Genomic DNA, 23,802 nt, shown 5'->3' with positions numbered 1-23,802 from the left:
TGCTGTCATCAACAAAGCTACACATGACTCATTCTAGCATTATGAAATGTGTCTGAAGATGTGAACCACTCTCATATTTGTCATCTTGCAATTACGTAAATTCTGAACGCAGTGTGAATTTGACAACGCTAATATCAGTATGTGATTCAGAAGGTGTTGCTTACGGTTGCATACCAGAAGACAAAACACGACTGTGACATCATCACTCAAACACACACACACACACATACATTCTTGTCGTGTCAGGTCTAGACTGAGCCTATTGTTGGAAAGGTCATGTTTGGGACAGTCATGTATTTTTGGTTATTATGTCAAGGTTTTCATGCTATTTACAAGATGACAAACCAAATCTTATGAAAATCTGTTGGAATTAAGTTGATGTTAATTCACTTTTATGGCTCCAATATGAGCACTGCTAAATGAAGCATCTAAGGCATTAAAGTCCCCCTGTGGTGAAAATCCAGCTTTTAATGTTGTTTATAATTTGTCTATGTGGTGTTTTTAATGTGCCTTAAGACAAACCATGTGTAAATTCACAAGTCGACAGCATTGCTGAGTATTTTCTCCTTAAAACTTCAGTGAACCAAAGACAGTCTCAAAAACACGGGTTGAAATCGCTGGTGTTTCTGATGTCACAAACGACCTTGTAACCAATCAGATCAACGTGTGATCGTCAACCAGTGGATCTCTGAGCTGAGTGAGTGAGTGGAGGCGGGGCTCATTTGCATATTCATAGAACCGCATTTACTAAATGAAGCAAGGGTGTCGAGTTACATTCAAGATATTTAAAGGTAGAATCATTTTTTTTTTCAAGAAAAAACATTTAAATATGTAATTTGGTGATCAAAGATGAGTTTTAAGGGATGAAATGATTGACTACAGGGGGACTTTGATAATAATGTTCAATGCCACATCAGAAAAACCTTAAACATTGTTGTCAGTCAGCACACTTCTTAATTTCTGTCAATTATTTTCTTTTAAATATACCGTGCAACGAAATGAGCCAAAAAATGTATCTCTGAGAGGAAACAACATTTTCATCAGTAATGCGTAATGGCATCTCTGTCCCACAGAAAAGCTCTCCAATTTAGTTCATTATTTGCTGAAAAATATTATTTGGAACATCCTGACCAATAATACGGCAAACAAAACCACAAATCCTGTAAGACGGCAATAAGGAGCTTTACGTAGAAAAAGAGCAACAGATGTAAAAATGCGCAAATGACAAACGGGGTCATTGTTGTAGTTGCTTACTCATGTGGAATGAAACTCCGGTGGAATACGAGCCCTAAATCTGAGCGACGCTGTGACCAACCCCGCTGGAATCTGCAAGGATTAGGTCATTATGTGGATTTGGCCTTCAGTGTGGGAAATGTGCATAATATGGAAACCTTCCCATGATGGACAGAAATCTTTGCTAGATGGCTGCAAACCCAGAAGAACACGGTTAATGCATGATAAACCCGATGTGACATGACAAGTTTCCATCAAGATGCAATTTGACTGTCTACAATGAATGTGAAATTTACTACATTTACATGTGCACCAATAACGTGAATATTTCCAATAATCCGAGTAAGGATTTTTAACATGACAAGCAAACCTCTTCACTACCATTTACATGCACTTTTCATTATTCACTAAGATTTGTGGTTATTTTTACCGCCATTATTCACATATGCACAGCACAAATGACATTTCTATAATGGACTTTGACATGCCTAAAAGTGTCTTCATTATGATGTTTTTGACCATCAATATACTGCATTATACTTTTGTCGTGCAACATTGTCAACATGAACTCAGTTTTTTTAATACCCAAATTTGCAATGCCTTCCTTATAAATCTGTGCGTGACAATATCATCCCCATTCGTCCCTTTGGTCAGAGTAGAAAAGATGCATTAAAGTGTTTACATGCCTGTTTATTGCAGTTAAAATCAGCATACGCCACATTTTACTACGATTGTGGTTACTATGATTTTGAGCTTTATCACATCAATTTAATCTAAGTATTTTGTTTAGATGAGGTAAAGTTTAATCGCAATATTGCCTAAATCCCATTATGATGGTACATGCAAACGTAGGTCGTTAAACTTAGAAACAAAAGTTCACCTGCTGCCTTAAAAACGTGAGTAAACTCAACTAAACACTTGAAGATAACCTTTGTTTCAACTTAACCCTCTGATGGTCTTCGGGGTCTATTGGACCCCAAATTACTTTTGCTCAAATTAAAAAAAATGTTCTCTTTGTCCAAATGGTTTGAAACTTTCTACGGCTCTCAACACTTTCTAGATCTACAAAAAAAAAATTTTTTTTTAATGATATCTGTTTTTATGTTGGCGTGACAAAAATAGTCACACTCGTGGTCTTCGGGGTCTATTGGACCCCGCAATCAAAATAGACAAAATAACATCATCAAAATCAGAAACAACGTAGAACACATAGACAGAAATGACAGAAATAAAGTGGCACACTTCCAACAATGCAAAAAACATCCACAATCCAAAATTATCATGCTCACCACAGGCGCACACACACACACAAACACACACATAAAGAGGAATACATTTATACAGGAATACATACAGACTATAAAAACTGTTCTCTTATCATTTGTAAAATAAAATAATCTAAAATGCAGAACCACCAGAAAAATAAATTGGTAACACTTAGACGCATTGAAAATGTGCGCAAACACACATACACACACACACACACACACACACACGCACACAGACACACAAACACACACACACAGGAATACATTTGTAAGGCTATAAAAAGTCTTATAATTTGTCAAATAAAATCATACAAAATGAAGAACCACCACAAAAATAAATTGGTGACACTGTACACATAAAAATAAAAATAAAATGTACACACACACACACACAACAACAACTACAACAGTGAAGTGCCAAACCTGCTCCAACCCTGTCTGCAGAAGTCATGCGGTTTACCATGCATAGTGTTTTTTTCAGTACAAATCTTTTTACATTTTGACAAAAACTATATTATTTTTGTTATAATTGTGATTTTATAATATTTAGATATGAATCCAACTGAATCCAACTTTAGAAACTATATCTTTCAGTAATTCAAATAGCAAATAGCATATAATGGAGCTCTATAGCCATCTAGTGGTTAAAGTGATTTATTACAAATTTTAACCTGTATTTTAAAAAAAATGGGCAAAAATCTTACATTAAACCTTGTAAAATTATCCATGGTATCCCCAGGAATGAAAGTTAGAAATCTGGGTCTTTTGTAAAGTTTATTTAACATAAAATGCTGTTTTTTTGTAAAAATCCTATTTAATTAAATATTTATTTATTTATTTATAGAAATTTAAAAAAAAATCATAAATTCTCCAAAAACTGCACAAATGTTGAGTAAAAACATTAATAAACAGAGTAAAATTATATTTGTTAAAAAAAATATATATATTGTTCGGTTACAAAATTAAATGTTGTTGTCTGGGGTCCAATAGACCCCGAAGACCACGAGTGTGACTTTTTTTTGAAGACCATCAGAGGGTTAAATAGTCAACTTTAAGTTTAATTTTTGAAAACTTAAGATCAAAATCCAAACCTTGTCACAATAATTGGAGTTAAAGAGAAGAAATAAGTTCAAATAACTGAATGGGGCTATCATGTTTTACAGTATAGTCAATGTTGCATGACACAATAACAGCCAATCATAGCATATTGGAGCGGGAGTTTGGTCCAATATGATTAGCTTTAATTTTCCATTTTTAGCAAGCTATATAGTTAACATGCCAAACTTTCGGTCATTAATGGCTGTGAACCAAATGGATTATAAACCTCAACTGATCAAATATGTCTCATCACATCCGACTGGATTAGAAACAATTTCATAACAAGTTTTACTTGCTATTGCTTTCCTGAACCTGTTTCCAAGATCATTTTTTCAGCTCTACTACACAAACACACACCTCAAATGTGTCAGATAAAACGTGAGCGGCACCATCCTACCAAAAAACACCAGCAATCTTACATCTAACATCTGTTCTGCCCACACACACACACTAATGTGCTAAAGTACTCTGTATTGTTCTATAACACAGGAATGAGGAACACCGACCGTCACACACACCTTTGGTATCATCACATATACGATGAGCCTCAGGGGTAAAAACAGGAGCGACACACTCAAACATCCATCTGATAACACGAGGAAACAAAGGACAAATCAGTGAAAGATATACACCATGCAAATCTTGTCAAGACGTCAGAAAACCACAATGAGTAAGATTTAACTCTATATCTTCAGCTCACAATTAATATCTACACTTATCAAAAAAAAAGTTCATAAGTGAAACAGCCAAAACTTTGAGGAAGAATCGGAATTTGGTACTTTTTTGTTAAGATTTCATTAAATACATTGAGACTTGACTTAAACATTACATATATTTATTCCAATAATCCAGGCTGAAGAATTTGGACCATGTTAATTATATGATTAACTACATGATCTTCCCTTCATCCAGCTTTCTGTGCTCTAAAACTCTTGGGCTCTTTCCTCGAGTGCAACGGCACACAGTACGATCTTTCATTAAGCGTTTTGAGAGCGATAACCTCCTGGTTACCATAAATTGAAGCAAGAATGAGCAGTTGTTGATCCCAAACCTTCTGAGCAGAGAAATCACACATTTAATGAGCTGTTGTATGTTTTAGGACATGGGTGTGTTGTTGCTTCGGTAATTCTAGGCGTGATGAAGGTTGTATAACTAATAAAAGCACTAATTACAGGGCTTTCTTTTGCTGAGACTTAGTTTGTTATGCTGACAATTCATCTATGTGTGTGTTCTTCACCTAAGAAGCAACTTGCAAAACCTACACTAGAACAGCCACTATGCTTAAAAGAGGACACGGGTTAAAGGATTAGTTCACCAAAAAAAGGGTGTTTTTACCCCCAAAAAGTTTTTAAAGGGGACCTATTATGTATGGAAACTTGTTTCCGCCACGCAATAAAACAATTTAAAATACAATCGCGACTTTTTAATCTCTTAATTCTGAACCAAGAATTGCTAAATAAAAAGTCAGTCTTTTATCACTTAGAATTGGAATTTATAACTAGCAATTGAGAGTTTATATCACAATTCTGAGAAAAAAAGTAAGAATTGTGAGATGTAAACTTGCAACTGCGAGAAAAAAAAAAGTCTGAATTGTGAGAAAAAAATGGGCAATTACCTTTTTTATTTTTTATTCAGTGCCAGAAAACCAAGCTTTCATAATTATGCCCCCTTTAAAAGCCTTGATTTAGATTTTTGGGCTCTATTAGAATAGCATGAATATAAATAAAAAAAAAACATTATTTCCACCATATTCTCCATTGTTGCGGCTCCTCTCTTCCCAGTCTGTCAGTAACGCTCTGTTTAGTTCCTGTCTCTATGAAGGCACTTGACAGCCACTTCATGAGATTCTTTCCCCTTTCATATTGCATATTGGTTCATATGGACATGAGGATGAGTAAATAATAACAGAATTTTCTCTTTGTGCTGAACTACTCCTTAAAATGAGCTTATTATCCTCCCAGTTTCTTAAAACACTTTCTAAGGAAGCGCATCAGTCGCTGGAGGCTTCTGCGTCAGCTACTTCTCAACGCTGTTGATGTGTAAATGCTGTAAAACCCCAAAGTGAAGAACTATAGCAACAGCAGTCACACAAACAAAGACTCTAGATTGCCATGAGAGGAGTAAAACCAACAGAGATCTCTCTTTGTAAAATACATCCTGTACTATCCACTGTTTAGAAGTTGTAAAGAGAATATGCTTTTGTGTGCTTAATAAAGTCAACAAAAAGGTCACTTTTCATTCCATGTTGACTTTAACACAAATATTGCCACCAAAATTTAATTCATATCTACACAAACCATAAAGAAAGTATGGCATTAATGCTGTATAAGGCTCTCCAACACAAGAAGAGCTTTGAGTTAAAATGGAGAAACGGTTAAATAATTGAGCAGATCCTTGAAAAACATTCCCGTAAGTGCAGGAAAAAACTTGGAAGCTAAAAGTAAGGAGGCCCATGGGAGTCACATCCTTTTCTATCTATTTTTTTTTTTTATCAAACATTAAAGCTGCACAATAATGGTTAAGCAGATAATCAAAGATTATTTTCCTCAAAAATTGTTTTTTTTTCTTTGGAGAATTTTGTTTTTACATTTCAACATAATTATTGCACTTTCATTTAAACACAAATCAAGACAGTGACTACGTTTACATGCAGCCAATGACCCGTTCAAAACCGGGATATTAGCAATAACCCGGTCACGCACGGCTATGTAAACACCGGCAAAAACCCGAATATGCTCATATCCCGGATTTTAAAAACCGGGATATTATACCTGGGGTACCCCTTTTCTAATTTTTGGTCATGTAAACGTGTATCGGCATTTCCCCATCAAAAGAAACATAGATTTGTGTTCTGCGCATGTTCTATTCGCAAGGAATCTTGGTCTTTTGAGTAGAGGAACTTAAGTTATCGACGCATACAAAAACCCGCGTGCAGTATACCGGAAGTAAACATGGCGAGACGCAGCACAGCGGTGGTAACGGGTATCGTGGATAAGTGTGGCACAGCTCCAGCTACATTTCCCATTTCTTGCTCACTTTCTCTCCTTCTATTAATGAAGACCATGAGGCACAGTAGTGTCAAGTGCTGCTGGTGGGTCAGTACCAGCACCAAAGCGCAAACAAAGGCGATCACTATACATTATCCGCGTGCTGCTGCTGTTGTTGTTATCTTTGGATAGAGGAAGAAGAATCGGAAATGATCGACGCATATTGTGTTGTCCGTACGTCCAGACGCTAACCGTCGCCGTTTACATCGGGATATTGCAATTCCATGTAAACAGGAGTAACTCTCTCTGCTCACGTATGTAAACGGGTTATTCCTAATGTTTCAGAAACCCGAATAGTGACCTTAACCCGAAAATTGGCTGCATGTAAACGTAGTCAATGTCGATTCATACACAGGATTTATTTACCTCATCTAGTTTCCTGATTTATTATATCATATATGAATGCACTGAGACCTGGTAAAACCTTAAAAAGCTTCTCTCAAAAGCTAAAACTAAATTCCTAATATTGAATCCAATGTCAACTGATGCAAGATAATGGAAATATCAAATTAAAAAATATTTTGAGTTTAAATAACCAGCAGGCCAATATCACAGACGATTATGCTACTAACCAAGAGACGCAGAAACCATGATCACGATTAAAATATTAATCCTGTTAGGCTCCATGCCATGGAAGATGCTGGAGAAACATGCTTTATGCAGGTCGGTCATTGTGAAAACACTAGGTGCATTGTTTCATTGTTTCAGCACAAACATCCTGGGAGTTGGCTGACTATTTATCCAACTCACTGGACTGATGAAACTCACTTTGAATGTCTTTTGTTGCATTTCCGGAAGTGCACTACAAAACATTATACAAAAGCTAGACATCAAGAGAGCGCTTCTTATAGATGCTCACAGAAAACATCTGAAAGGAATATAAGGGTGTCCTGTTTGTGTAAAACAACATCAGCCCCTCAATCAGACTGCATTTATGATCTCTAGTATGTATAATTTTCTCCAAGCCCTGTTATCAGCGACGCAGATGAATGAACCCGTTTCAGAGCGTTGCACAGCAATTAAAGGTAGGGTAGGCAATTTTCTAAGCGGCTAGCTATAGCAAGTTAGCTTTGAAAGCGTAAGATCCCACCCTCTCTTCAGAGCGTCTCCAAAGCCACGCCTCCTTCAAAACACATGAACGGATACAGCAGGGAGCAAACAAAAGCATCACGAGAGAGTGCGTTAAATTACCTAATGTCTCAAAGCACATAACATTACAATAATAATGAACGTAATCACCTTAAAGAGCACTGACCTGTACCACCTGACTGCTGCAGATTAATTTCATCGTTGATAGAGTTGACAACGCATACATTTGAGTCACGAACCGCACAGTGTGTGTGTATAACATCACTGGTTTCCATCTCTTCCGAATTACAGTAGTTATTGCGTGAACGCAGCATAAGCTCATTACTTTGGTTCAGGAGGAACGGTGAAAGGCAGCTGCTGTTTCGTTTGTGGTGCTCGGCGACTGACGTCTGTCTAATTCTGCATACCATGAAACGCGCTGATGAGCGCGGAGGTATGGAAATGCAGACGGTGACAGGCAGGTAGGACATTGCATTATTGCATTCGGTCCGAATTGGACGAACATTTTAAAGTCCTACGCCTTCCACAGACCATATATATACATATATAAATACCTTTAGACCACTTAACTTAGTGATTGCTATCAGGATATTAAGAGACTTTCAACCAGCATAACAAAAAAAATGTTTCCGGGAACAAATCGCCTACCCTGCCTTTAAATGCAAAGAGACACCTTTAACTAGAGCGATGTGTGTAATGTAAAACCTCTTCATTGCTGTAATGATAAACACTCCTGTCTGACAGGGTGGTCAAGTTCAACTGCTTTCGAGAAGTCATCATCAGCTCTCTTAAGTCCCATTACAGATGATACTTCCCCATGGAAACTCATGACAACTGTTATGGGAACACTGAGCTGCATTAGGGTGTGTGTGTGTGTGTGAGAGAGAGAGAGAGAGAGAGAGAGAGAGTGAGTGTGTGTCATTGATAAACTGTAGTTCTAAATAAATGTGGAGAAAAAACAAGCACTATAGTAATAGTCTGTATAATAACATATAAATAAAACAATTATAAATTATCACAATAAAATGTTATTATTTTAAATTAATAATAGCACTTGTTATTATTACAATCATTATCAATCCCACGGAGAAATACAATAGTTGGACATGAAATATAATTGGAAAATACGTTAAATAATTTGCCATATTAAAGAATACCACAATTCTAAAGCAAAAACTCACATGTGTGAATGTATTCGTGCGTTAATCTCGTTCCGCATCATATGAACAGAAGGATCTGGTTCTCACCTGCTCTTGCGCTGGAAACGATGCTCAACTCGTCGCTGTTTCGCGCATATAAAGAGATTTATATCAACGCACCATCATCACCATCATCATAAGAGCGTCCACGTCGCGGAAAGAAAGAACTGCGTGGAAACGCCTTCGTGACATGCAGCGGAGTATTGTTGAAGGAAACAACGCATCGGCAATCGCCATTCGACAAACGAGCTGTCAGTCATTTGTTGCGTGTAGGCGATTGGTCAACAGACCGCTAGATCCCGCCTCTTAAATGTGTGACGGAAATACTAGAGCCCGCCCCGTTCTGATAATAGAAGTGAATGAAATGGAGAGGGGGCGGCTCTCTCTCTCTCTCTCTCTCTCTCTCTCTCTCTTTCTCTCTCTCTCTCTCTCTCTCTCTATTTCATGTTATGCAGTTGCATACAAAAAACCCAAAACACATTAGACATTAGCTATATAATTTAGCAGAGTATATAACCACCCCCAACACATTTCACAAAAGGAAGCAACATTCAAAATAAATACATAAATATTCTGAATAAATAATGAAGCAACATAAATTTACATTAGACACAAAAAAACAAACATCAAACCTAAAGGGAGATTTTGTCACCGAGTCCATGGCACATGGAAGACCGGGGCTAGATATCATATGCTTCGTATGTTCTTATGTTTCATAATTGTTTTAATGATTAATGATTAGTTTGACTGAAAAGGCTGTTTAATGGGCAGTTCCATAATGACAAATAACCATAAATAGTGGGACAAGCATGAGCCGCTGTTGGGGCAGGCTGTCACAAAATGTGTGTTTATTTATGCCGGGAAATGTTTGTGCATATAATAAAAATAAAAAGTGCTTAAAATACAAACTTTTGAATGACTGACTTTTGCATTTCAAACTTTATTGCACTTCAGCTTATTTTGTGTCATTAGATCAACAACATTGTTGCTGTACTATACATTGCATGTTCAATTTTAAAGAGGTGGTTGATTATGATTGTGTAATGTTGCTGTTTGAGCATAAACAACATATGCAAAGTTATGACGCTCAAAGATATGTTATTTTAAAGAAAAGGCTTTTTAAGGACTACAACAAACGGCTGGTACACGACAGTCCTCCCGGGTTAGTGACATCACTAACCCTAAAATTTACATAAACCCCGCCCCCTGAACACGATTTATAGATTCTCATGACAGAATATGCTAATCACTGACTAGAAGATAACTAAACATAAGCTAAATAAATTCATCAACTAACCATTCAGAAATCTCCTTTTGCTTCTACATGTTGTCACTCCTTCTCGAGTCTCTCCATCTTTGTCTGACTCCGGTTTGAACATAAAACGCTAAAAGTTTTTGAAATTTTCAGTGCATGTCTGTCTGAGGTAAAAAGACACAAGCTTTTGTAGCTCCGCCCCCTGTGCCAGGAGCAGCAGCTCATTTGCATTTAAAGGGACAGACACAAAAACGGTGCGTTTTTGCTCACCCTCAAAAAGTGACAACTTTAACATGCTATATAAAAATATCTGTGGGGTATTTTAAGCTAAAACTTCACAAACACACTCTGGGGACATACAATACTTATTTTATATCTTGTGAAAAGGACATTATACCACCCCTTTAACAGATGCATGAATTCTTGAAATCCAGTTTTCTTCTTCTTGTGACAGAAACCATCCAGAGGTGTTTTATTCTCTTTATTGTGGTCAGACTGTGTGTGGTCACTCACCGGTGCTGTTGCTGTAGGTGCGTACGGTTGTGGTGGCGGTGGGCGGCGGTGAATCGGAATCCATGGATGCCGTGTCGTCGTCGTCTTGAGAACACCCCGCCTGAATGGCACGAAGGTAACTGTGGCTGCGGGACCGGAAGCATGTGGGCATGGGCATATCAGGAGGCTCAGCGCATCGGGAGTGAGGATGCATGTCTTCCAACTCATCTCCGTAATGCCGGCTCAAATCCATGTCTCGCATCTGGTGGGACGGCGGAGGGAAATGTGGCATGATTGAAAACGAACATTAATGTGTGCACAGTGTGATTGGCGGGTGCATGCATTCGAAAACCTCATGAGACTAGAGCATTTTTATCTGCTCAGTTACTAATTAGCCATTTAGCTGATTCATGTGCAAGGTTTCTCATCTTTCGCAGTGATAATCTCAAAGGTCACAAGTGACACACAGATAACTCAGCCCATTAATGAAGTTATTTAACAGAAAGACATTATTTTCAGTGCAAATTGCTTTTTGTTGGGTATTAATCTCTATACTCTGATAGAATGTAATTATGATGCTTCAGATGATTTTCTGCTCAGTCCGTGTCACTGATGGAGGTTTGGTTTTATTGTCTCTGTCGCCTTTTTCGCTTTTGTCTTGCTTAGTTGGGGACATTTAATTTAATATTCAACAATATTATCGATCTGCCTGCATTTACACCATTATATTGATTGATTATGTTTATTTCATTCATTGATATTTTCCATTAACTTACTTCATCATCCTCATATATATCATTTATAAAACCATGATGAAAAGGAGGCAGGACGAAGAATGAGAACTGAACTGAGCTGGACGATGACATCACGGTTTTCTCCAGAGCGGCTATATATATATATAAATTAACTAAATTAATAACTTTTTTACAACAAAAATGAACCATCACTGAACTCACTTAAGTTGGACTGTGACGCTATTTTCTTCTAGAAACAAGCTTTGTTGCTTTATTTTGCTGTTATCACAGTAAAGCTGCTTTGAAACACTCTGTATTGTAAAAAGCGCTGTATAAATAAAGCTGACTTGACTTGATGAACTTTCTGACCTGACTGATGGAGCTGCCGCGTCCCAGTGTGCTGCAGCCCTGACTGAACTGGTCATCGTCATCCCAGTTTGGGAACGGAGAACCGCCTCCGATGCAGTCCAGGTTATCCAGACTGCGATTCCCAGAGTACTCTCGCAGAGAAGGAAGACAGCTGAGGACGGGAGGGGGAGAGAAGAACAGGCAGGAGATGAGAGAACGGTCAGATGAGGGAACTCTAGAATCTACTGCAGGGGTTTTCAAACTGAGGCCACAAGGGGGAGCTCAGGGGCCCTGGACATGAGAGAGATTTAAAAAAATAAATTGAAATAAATCAATTAAAATACATTAAAATAAGTAAATAAATGAGAACATAATTAAATAAACAAATAAATACATATTATTAATATATAATAGATTTAAATAAATAAACTTGATAGTACAGTACCATAATGAGTAAAACAAATTATTAAGTGTAACATACAAATGTTTTTCAAATAATATTTTAACATATTTGTAAATTAATATTGAACTTTTATACAATAAACTTTATAGACGCCTTTTAAATGTATGCAGGAGGGCCATCATATTTGGGGGTCCATGGCATCCAGACGTTTGAAAACCCCTGATCTACTACTAGACAAAAGCAAATGGAAATGGTGAAGCTGTAACGCCACTACTGAAGACATATTTATTTATTAGGACATGTAATATATTTCCAGTTTTCTGTTTAAACAATGAATCTATTCATCTGTTCATCCATCCATCCATCCAATCATCCATCAGCCATTCATTTTTCTAATCATCCATCCATTCAATCATTCACCCATCCATCCATCTATCCATCCATTCAATCATCCATCCATCCATCTATCCATCCATCCATCCATCCATCAATTCATCCATCCAATCATCTATCCATCCATCCATTCAATCATTCACCCATCTATCCATCCATCCAATCATCTATCCATCCATCCATTCAATCATTCACCCATCTATCCATCCATTCAATCATTCATCCATCCATCCATCCATCCAATCATCTATCCATCCATCCATCCATTCAATCATTCACCCATCCATCCATCTATTCATCCATTCAATCATTCATCCATCCATCCATCTATCCCTCCAATCATCCATCCAATCATCTATTCATCCATCCATCCCTCCATCCATCCATCCATCCATTCAATCATTCACCCATCCATCCATCTATTCATCCATTCAATCATTCATCCATCCATCCATCCATCCATCTATCCCTCCAATCATCCATCCAATCATCTATCCATCCATCCATCCATCCATCCATCCATCCATCCAATCATTCACCCATCCATCAATCCATTCAATCATTCATCCATCCATCAATCCATTCAATCATTCATCCATCCATCCATCCATCCATCCATCCATCCATCCATCCATCCATCCATCCATCCACCCATCCATCCATCCAATCATTCACCCATCCATCAATCCATTCAATCATTCACCCATCCATCAATCCATTCAATCATTCATCCATCCATCCATCCATTCAATCATTCACCCATCCATCCATCCATCCATCCATTCATTCATTCATTCAATCATTCATCCATCCATCCATCCATCTATCATCTATCCACCCATTCAATCATTCATCCATCCATCCATCCCTCCAATCATTCCTCCAATTATCCATTCAATCATCCATCCATCAATCCAAACATCCATCCATTCTTTTAATCATCCACCCATCCATCCATCCAGGCTGATTGGTGTCATTAGTCTGGTGACCACTTGAGACCTGAAAATTGCTGCATAGAGAGATCAAACACACTATCCAATCAGACTGAAGCGACACTGCTAATGACCAATCAGCAAAGTACCGTTTCCACTCATCGTCTTATCAGAGCTTGTATAGCAGTTAGGATGAGCATTAGCAGAGCTTACAAACTCTGAGGAAGCTTTCTCTCTCCCCAAATCCCATTAGTCTGCAATGCAGCCAAAACCCCAACATTAAATCCCACTCGTCCACAAATGGGCAGTACGGAGAAAGCAACCTCAGAGACTAAACATCTCAGAGTAGGAGAACTGTTTCATCAATGAGTCTGGGCCAATAGTAAACCAATTTTCAATCAGCACTCCTAATGTGAGAGGATTTGAGGAAAGCAGCGCTGGTGCGTCGACTCCTCCAGTCGGTCACCAACCTGACAGAGCGCCCGATCTGGTGCAGGGTAGTAATGTTACGGAGGGGGGACCAGAGAGCCTCCAGATCCCCCTGAAGCATCGAGTAATCCAGCAGACGGCTGGAGAGAAGGCAGGGGTGCAGGGTAAGACGGGGGTGGGGAACGAGGAGGAGCTTTAGTACAGAAAGTGGGAGGTGCTTAAACTAGAAGAGGCGGGGCTTCAAACCAAGAAGTTTGAGCCATTTTGAGTGCAGAATTCAAAAGAAGGGAAACTTATTAATGGGGAAAACACACAGAGAGACAAAGGCTATGCTCAGAACAGCATACTAGACGCGTTTCCACCGAAATTACCCGGAACAATTTGTCCCAGGAACTTTTTATCTGTAGCTGTCTGCGTTTTCACAGCGGTCTAAAGGACTATATGCAAATTTTCTGTATGCATTGAATCCCTGAATAACATACTATATTTGCTCACAGTGCAATGATTAATGAACCAGCAGTCAATCATTATTTGACTGAACTGGGAAAGATATTTTTTAAACCAAATTTAACTAACACGATAATTGGATGTTTCTCACTTGCATCGTGATGAGGTCATGTGACAACAATGTAGCATGTTTGAAGCATTATTTGTATCATAATGTTTAATTTACCTTTTTTCAAAGTTTAATAATGTTTACATAATTTAAATGTTTTATTTACTATTATTAAAAATAGCAATCAGACTACAGTGTATACTGCACACTATTCAGTAAGCAATAAGCTAGTATATTATTGTGAACACAGCCTAAATCAGGGTTAGGAGTGGACGGTCAGAGGTGTAGGGTCAGTCTCACAAAAAAACATGTCCTCCCAGTCATACTTTATCACAAAACCTAAAAAATGGTGTAAATTCATACTGAAAATTAAGTATATTTGTAGAATGTTTCAGTATTTTATTATTGTTAAATAAAACTAAAACTATAAAACAAGCTGAAATATAAATAGATGAAAAAATGTATCTAAATGTAAATGTAAAAATGTAAATGTAAAGCTAAATAGAAATATGAATGGCAATGGCATCAATCTAATTAAAAATAAAATAAAATAATTAAAACTTGAAGTAAAATTAAAAAGGAAAACTGAAAATATAAAAATACAATTTAATTCAAAATATCAATAAGTACCATATATTTAGTCAAATACTTTATTTAGCTAAAATAGCACTGGGGTCGTTGTACTATGCAACGAGATTCATCCTGCACAGATGTATCAATTCATTTAAATCAGCATAAATGAAAGGCACCACAACCAATATAATAAATGTTTTACAATTTATACAAAACATCAGTTTGAGACTCATGCTGGAATGAAACAACTCATATGCGTTTTTGAGATTAACATGTATTTACATTACAAAAATCTGATCTTTACCAGATACCTGTGGGGGGGAAACCCTCCATTGCTGACGGTGGCCACGCAGACTTCATGTCCACTAACTCACAGTTTAGGAGCTTTGCTGTTTTTTTGTTTGTACATGCGAGCAGGAGAACGGTTGTGGAGAAGTACAGCATATGGAGAGGGAGAGAGACTAGCTGTGCTTAATCTAGCACATGAACAAGCACAGCTGGATTCTGAGTGTGTTTGTGTGAGAAATAAACACAGGAAAACTCATCCGGATACAGAAGGCATGAAATAACGCAGCTCACATCTCAGACGCCGTCTTTGGCGTCGTGACAGAAAACCAGTGTGTGTTTCTGTGTTTGTACCCTATTATATCTCCAGCCTTCGGCACAGAAACAGGTCACTGGGGTTTTGTATTAACACTGGCATACATTGTATTAACAGTTTGTAAAGAACTGAAAAATAATATGTGTGTGTGTGTTAAACATGTGCACTTACTTTCTTGAGGGGAACTGGTCACTTAGTGATTGCTGTGTTGCGCGTAAGTAGCTCTGCCTCCGAGCGGTGCTTTTCGGTGAGGGTTTGGGACTCATATCGGAGTCGTCGCTATCCTCAAGGTCGGCCATGGCTTTCACGTAACTGCCGCTACGCATCCGTCTACAGGGGATCTCACCCATGGGAACGCTTCTGCCCAGAGTCCCGGGCCACTCGGTGGAGGGCATCTGGACAAACACCAGAGAACACCATCAGACAAACATTTTTGCTGTGCTTTTGTTATTGAGAGGAAAGCGTGCAACACATGTATACACATTCATCTTAATGCTGCTTCCAGCATTAAGATGTTCCCTAACAGTTCAACATAGCAAAGGTATATCTTCTTTTTACCCCTAAGCAAATAAACATTGCCATGAGCATATTAAAACTGCAGTATATACTTTGGGTTTGACACAGCTTATCTAATGACACTCTGCTCCCTTGTCTACTGAGGTTTGATACCACCACAGTAAGCACAATAAAGATCCTTGCACACAATTCTCATTAAAAAAGTTAAAAAAGAAACACGGCCTCTGCTCGCAATGGTAGCAAGCATTTCGAGAGGTGTTTTGACACTTCAGAGCCACCGAATGACAAATGCGAAAAAACACATTGACTCAGTGTGCAAGGACCTTAACTGTGTTTAATCCATGCACTCACCCTCCCTCGCACCTGCAGTAAGTGGCAGCCCAGATCCTGCTGGACGGACTTGGACTTCAGGAGGGTTCGATCCAGCGTGGCGGATCCCTTGTGGCACATTTGCCTGGAGGGTCCTAACGTAAGCGTGGACCAGGGTCCCGCTTTACTAAAGTTCCCATCAAAAACCGGCCCTCTCCCTCCTCCACCGCCACCAACACCTCCAGGACCCGGGAGTGCCGGGAGCCCCTGGTGCTTGAGGTCACTGTTACTCTTTGAAGATTTCAGCGTGTGCTCGCTGATGGTGCTGTAGCCCTGCATGAAGTACCTGGACGCCACTTGGCCCTCCGGCCCCGGTCCCGATCCCACCCCTTGCCGGCCCAAAGTCATCATAGCCATGGGGTTTCTATAGTTACTTATATCGCTGTCCAAATCGTCAGAACTCCAGTATCCGGACATATTGGACCGAGGCCTCCGTTTGGCCGTCCCTTCGCTCTTCGCCCGGTCTTTGCTTTTACTCCGATGATGTTTGTCCTCGCTGCCTGACGATCTGCTGTTGCGACCGTTCACGTTACCCTTGATGGCGGAGTTTTCCAGCGACTGAGATTTAGCGAAAAGTTTCTGGACGGAGTGAACTAAATAGCGTATTTTTCCCGGACTGTCCGTGCGCTGCTGTTGTTGCTGTTTCGTGGCTGTGACGGCGGTGCTGCGATGGTACTGTAATGTGCTGAAGCCGTCCTGTTGTCCCGGAAGCTGTTTCTCAAACTGGTTCATGAGGTTTGGTGGCAACCGGTTCATCTTTCCGGCCCCTAAACGCCAAAAGAGAAAGAGAGTCGATAATCAGGAAGAACTCTATTCACATTAATCATAATCAGGGTTTGAAATTAACACCCGCCAAATGCAGGTACAAATCTACAGTGGTGTGCAACACTGTCAAATCACTAGACAATTTGCTGTGTTACTTATTATGTAAACTCACTTTGCTAGGGACATTCATGTAAGCCAAATCTGTGCAGATTTGATCATGATATATTAAATACGGGGAATTGCACAGAATCTGCTCGAACATTCACGTCACTGCGCAAAAAATAGCGGCGCGCTTGTTTAGTTGCATTGAAGCATTAGAGAATATCAAAAAGCATTTAGTTATTGATGTTCTTTGTCCGGCATTGATCTGTCCACCTAAAACATATATATATATATATATATATATATATATACACGGTGTGACGTAGTTAATCTGGTTTACTTATTATAGCCATTTTCTTTGGCTAGTAGAAGTTCTGAATGGCCGGTAACCTAAAAATGTAATAGCCAAATTGGCCGTAGAGTGAAAAAGTTAATTTTATCCCTGATCATAATCAACGTAATCATATTGGTATTGGAGATGGGCACGCTAACAAGGACGCTAAAGACTGCAGTCAGTCACTACTGCGCCTCTTGAGGTCAGGAGAGCGAGGTTTACATGTGAAAAGAAGAAGTCATGTAGAAGACCATTTTGGGTAACACTTTACAATAAGGTTCATTAGTTAACATTAGTTAACTGCCTTAGATAACATGAACTAAGAATGAACAGTACTTCTTCAACATTTATATTAATTTCAACATTTACTAATACATCATTAAAATCAACGGTTGAATTTGTAAACATTAATTAGTGCACTGTGAACTAACATGAACAAACAATGAACAGCTGTATTTTTATTAACTAACATTAATAAAGATTAATAAATGCTGTAACAAATGTGTCGCTCATTGTTAGTTCATGTTAGTTAATACATTAACTAATGTTAACTTATGAACCTTATAGACCTTATTCGCAAACACCGGAAGTAGCTAACCGCGGCCATATTGTTGACATGACATCTGTCCTGCTGCCCCTAACCGCGCGCAGATTTGAGTTGAGGGGAGCAGTAGCCTGGCTTAATCTCGTCGGTATCAAGAGAAGATAATGCTATTATTTGATGTGGGTCCACACCAATCAAGCTTAAGTAAAGATCCGTCCGTATTGCCAGCCGTAACTTATCCGGATATTTATAACTATCTCGTACAGTATCCGTAACGTATACAAACTACAATTTACCTCAACAAGGAAACATAATGAACGACACTCGTCTCATTCGTAGAGGTGGAAAAACAAGTTCTTTGTGACATGCCAGATTTGTTGTATTAAAATGTAAATACAAAAGAAAAGGCATGAGTCGGTTGTTTTTGTCAATTTTAAGTTTTCATTTAAAATGTTTGCGATTTTAATATAAGTACATGGTTACATATTTGACCACTTGCTTGAGCAACTTAATATATAGAAGTAATGCATGGAAGAATTGGCTTACGTTGTTGAAATAGTGAGTATGTGTTAAAATAAAAATAGTGAGCACCGGGGTGTTTGTGGTACAGCCGCGGATCAGTTACGCACTGCAAACGCAGCATATAAAGTATAGCGCGTCCTGCTTCTGTACTGTATACGCACCGCACACGCATTGCACACGGATTATGTGTGAAACCTGTGGTAAAATGATGGGAACAGACTTTTCTGTTGGGAGTTGGCTGAAACTTTAGCCTATTTATCCTAGCCTCTCCTGCGCTGGCTCAACTCTGTCTCCTTCCCTTCAAGTTTTCTGACAGTCGGTAACTTATCGCATAAAAACTAACTCCGGGGTTCTTATTGCTGTTGTTAGAACAGCCGTGTATTACACAACACACCATCACGCTGTTTAAAAAAAAAAATACAGTGATAATACCATGGATAATACCGACGCTGCCTCGCTTGTCAATTGACAGACTGACAGTTGCCGTGGTTTCTATGTCAACAATATGGCCGCCGCAAACATTGATGACGCAGATCGAATAACATCTATTGTCCAGTGTTACCCAATTTTATTTCTCAGATCAACTTTTAAGTTTCTCAACTCGCCAACCAGCACTTAACCTCAGTCAAACATTCGTGCAGGGACTGAATGGCACATTTATGCCCAGTCGAAGTTCTGAATGGCCGGTAACCTAAATATTTAATAGCCAAATTGGCCGTTGAGTGAAAAAGTTAATTTCATCCCTGATCATAATCAACGTAATCATGTATGTGTAACCCTTCGTGTAATCATGTATGTGTAAGTGGAATCATCCACATACAGATGATAGTGAATCCCAAATTTCTCAAAAACAGAACCTATATGGGCCATATAAAGGGAAAATAAAATTGGTCCCAACATAGAACCCTGAGGAACCCCACACACAAGAGTAACAGTAGAAGAACAATGCCCTAAACTGACTGAAACACAATTTCCAAGACATTTTCTTACCTGATATAGTTGCGGATCCGCTGGTGATCATGGCGGTCCGTCCCACTCCGAGACCCATTCCCATGGACATCGACGTCCCCAGCGTCCCTGTGCTGATTCCCCCGATACTGTCGGCCGCCGAGTGACCGAACTCCCCCTGATCAAAGTGCGAGTTGTAGTGGATCCGGGGGAAGGTGCTGCTGGAGGACAGCTGGTTGTTGAGGGGCATCAGGCAGTCAGGCGGAAGACCTCCCGGGCCGGGCGACGGGGAGAAGTGGTGCGGGTCCAGGGTCCCGTAGTGGTCCATGGCTGGTGGTACGTGGAACGGGGTGCGAGACAGGGTGGAGGAGGCAGACGGGGGGTACAGGGGGTCCCGATGACTGGGGGAACGGGGCGGCTCGCAGTTGGACAGGTGACGGGTGCGTTGGGGGGTGTAGCCCTTCATGGCAAAATGGGGCGATGCCCCCCCACCCTAGATGAGGAGCATGAGTCCACCGGGAAGAAACAGAAACCCTGGAGAAAAGCAGACAAAAATCTGAATATAGATTCATATGGAGAAAGAGTCAGAATATACACTTAAAAGATGATGATTTTTTGATGATCAAACAAGGATTATTGGAGTTCGTTTTATGCTATTTCACTTTTTCATTAATTATTTGTGAAATTTACTAGCATTTTCTGAGAGAAAATTATTTCAAAGTAAATCATACACCATTTTTTTATCCATTTTTTTTTTTTTACAGAGTTTGTGGTTGCTGAGTGTTAACTTATTTATGATTACTACTAATAGTGATGCATGGAATTTACATAAAAGAAACCAATAATCTACTCATGCATTGTACTTAGCCACAATGCAATTAGTAACATTAATGAAGTGAAGGCCAAGTATGGTAACCCCTACTCAGAATTTGTCCTCTGCATTTAACCCATCCAAGTTAGTGCACACACATTAGTGTGCACACACATTAGTAGCGAACACACACACTGCAAACCGTTAACACACACACCCGGGGCCATTTTAGCTCCCAGGAAGTAATTGGGGGTTAGGTGAGTTTTCTCAAGAGCACCTCAGTCATTTCTTGCCTGTATTGAGAATCAAACCCACAACATTTGGGTTACCAGTCTGACCCTCTAACCATTAGGCTACGACGGCCCTAGTCTCAGCCTCAGATGCCTCAACGTCTGAGGGATATGGCACACTTATCTGGAAACACTTCAGCAGTTTTGAAGTCGTCATCTGATTGATTGAATTGTACGGGATTTCCAGGAGATGTGTGTCGTGTTCTTTAACGGTCCGCCTGGAAACAAAGATGCCATGATGCCAAACCCCCTCATGGAAGAAGAACGCTGTCATGTTTACAACTGTGATAATGAGCGCTTATCAGGATCAACTAAACACTGGGTTTCAAAAGAATGTGAAGTATGTAAAGTTCGCGGCACAGACTCTTTATAATACGTTCAAGAGTTTTACACACCGGTCTGTTGTTGTAGGGACATCGACGTTACATTTTCACGCCCCTAAACATGACATGAAACAAGACGAACTGTGATTGGCTTCTTTGCATGTCAGTCAGACGGTCCTTGGCCAATGAAAGCCGCTATGGAGTCCAGACCTTCTGCCATCAGTCTGAAGGTCTGACACGAGACTACGACTGCCCCAACTCTAGCTCCTTACCCTAACCTTACCCAACACAACTAAGTTCCTAACCTGAACCTTTACCCTAAACCTATCCTTAACCTAATTATAACCTTATCCCTAAAGCCAAGTCTTGACCCTCAAACAGGCCTTTAAGGTGGTGTCAGAAAGTGATGACCAGCCAAAATGTCGTCATTTTACTCTCTTTGTCCTCCATCCGATAGTCTAAAACTCAAATTGGTCCTTTTCAAAGATAGTTGTACAAGCATGCACGCACGCACGCACACACACACACACACACCCCATTAAGTCACTCCTTCCTGTAGTTTTACTCTTCCTTTTGATCATCATTCAGAATGATTGTGGTATAACACGTGACACAATTTTTCTTAAACCCATCTCTCTCTCTCATCACATGCCAGGATTGTGCTCACAGATGGGCTTCATGGAGGTAAATCGGATTGAATCGCTTGATTGCCCAGACCGTCTGCGCCGTGGCGTCACTCCTGCAAAAACCTGCCTTCAGGAGACGAGCTTTAAGCTTTATATGGACCAAAATCCTGCCTTATCTAGATGTGAAAGAGCAGCCAGGGATGGCATACGGCACAGACGGCAGGAGACACAAGTGAGAGACACAGGAAAAACAAAGAGTTAAGTGGACAGACGTGACAGTTGAAGCAGAGCCACACATCAGAGGGACACACACACAAAGCAACATGTTTCCAGTTTCCAGTCGCTTCTGGATGAAGAACAAATGTGGGCGGGGCTTGATTGTGTCCGTGAGGAATTGATTGGATGGTTGTGGTTTGCTATTGGCTGATCTCATGTGAGTGACAGGTTATAGCCCTGCCCTCGTCATCAGAGAAGAGAAGAGATGCTGTGAGAGGAAGTTATTCTGATTCAAGATCACCAGGAACATAAATTTAAAACAATAATGATGTGCACTAATAAATCATTTATAATAAGTACTGCAATATTCCATAAAAATGTAGATTTCATGGTGACTTTAACAATGCAGATATTAGGCATTAGTCTAATAGCCACATGCAGCCATTATCAGACTATATTTTGAAAAGTGGAGAAAATGACCAAAATCGCTGCTGATGCTGGTTATTTAAAGGTCAATATCAACACACAGTTCAACAGCTTAGATGTTTTGTTTAGATACAGCACCACCTAGAATCAGAACTGGAACCATGTGTCCTCAAAATGATATATCATTTATTTAACAGTTATAAGCCTTCCCTAAAAATATATCTGCTAAACTATAAATTATCAAATTTTTCTTTTGAGATTTATTTTTTGTCAACCATCTCAAGATGATAAAATTCTAATAGTGTATCTCACGTAATTAATTTCCAATAATAATGGTTATGATAGAATAATAATGTGCAAATATGTCCAAATGGTAAAATAATGTCCAAAATTCTTTAATATGATTTCCTATTTCCTTTCTTTTGTTTTTGGAGTGAAATATGAACCTGTGCATTTGTCTTTAGGCCTATGTGTTTCTGATGTTGTGTTGTTCATCCGGTCTGTCTTAAAGTCCCCATGAATTCAAAATTGACCATACTTACTTTGTTTGCCTAAATTGATCGTTTTGTGGTGAACAATTCATCCATGCAAGTCAATCCACAAAAAAAAATTTTTTGGCTTCGTAATCTTTAATCAAAATCTGAAATTTCCCCTCCCCTCTGCATTGGAGGACCTTGCCTGATGACGTAGGTTTCACGGTTTGGGCGTCTTCTTAACATCCGTAATCACGCCCCTCCAACTGACAGTAGACAGGCTGAATGAAAACACCTACTTTTCTAGATCCAATCAGGTGCTAGTTGGGGGAAAAGCCACGCCCACCATTTTGCCTCATTTAGTATTCCGTTTCTCTCGGAAATACGTCACAACACTGGAGAAAAGTCGTTTGCAACTTCCGGTTCACGGGGACTTTAAGCCTGAGGATCTGCTCAGACTCTAATAAACATGAATTAGTCTGATGCTGCCGTCAAACACACACACACACACACACACACACACCTCTGTTCACTGGAGAATTAAAACACAGTCTACACAGATTGTAAGTGTGAATGTTTAACTCTAGTTTACAGGCCATATTTTTCAGACTTGTTGGTCAACCGTCACCATCTGCTGTGGAGTGTGATGTGTGTTTAGCACAGGTGGGCTCTGATACAACACACACACACACACACACACACAGGCTGCTCACTCATTCTGACAGCAGGGGGTGCCAAGAGGCAAAACATGGCGCTGGAACACCTGAATATTAAAACAAAACTCTCCTCGAGGAAGACTCTGAAGATGAAGAGAAATCAAGTCAGGCATCAGAAATCATAAGCAACTGGTTGGACATTTAAATACAGATACAGTGACGCCAAAGTAT

The 23,802-nt window shown here is 39.5% G+C and overlaps 1 protein-coding gene across 3 annotated transcripts in view; it reads right to left on the bottom strand.

The window, feature by feature from the left end:
- Positions 1-23,802, bottom strand: part of dlgap4b (discs, large (Drosophila) homolog-associated protein 4b) — a 51,423-nt gene that overhangs the window by 16,757 nt on the left and 10,864 nt on the right. The window contains exons 2-7 of one of the 3 annotated variants that reach the window (XM_056238317.1): positions 19,793-20,284; positions 16,518-17,302; positions 15,822-16,045; positions 13,962-14,060; positions 11,785-11,935; positions 10,703-10,943 (exon numbers count right to left, since the gene is read on the bottom strand). In XM_056238317.1, coding sequence (XP_056094292.1) covers positions 10,703-10,943; positions 11,785-11,935; positions 13,962-14,060; positions 15,822-16,045; positions 16,518-17,302; positions 19,793-20,216 — 1,924 coding nt within the window. In that variant the 5' untranslated portion in view covers positions 20,217-20,284. The remainder of the gene's footprint in view (positions 1-10,702; positions 10,944-11,784; positions 11,936-13,961; positions 14,061-15,821; positions 16,046-16,517; positions 17,303-19,792; positions 20,285-23,802) is intronic. The other 2 variants (XM_056238318.1, XM_056238319.1) reach the window with 2 other exon arrangements.

The sequence above is a fragment of the Rhinichthys klamathensis genome, unplaced genomic scaffold (assembly GCF_029890125.1).
Source record: "Rhinichthys klamathensis goyatoka isolate OS25496 unplaced genomic scaffold, OSU_Roscu_1.1 h1tg000518l_1, whole genome shotgun sequence".
NCBI lineage: Eukaryota > Metazoa > Chordata > Actinopteri > Cypriniformes > Leuciscidae > Rhinichthys > Rhinichthys klamathensis.
Note: the sequence above shows the minus strand (reverse complement) of the source record. Positions and strands in the feature narration are given on the sequence as shown.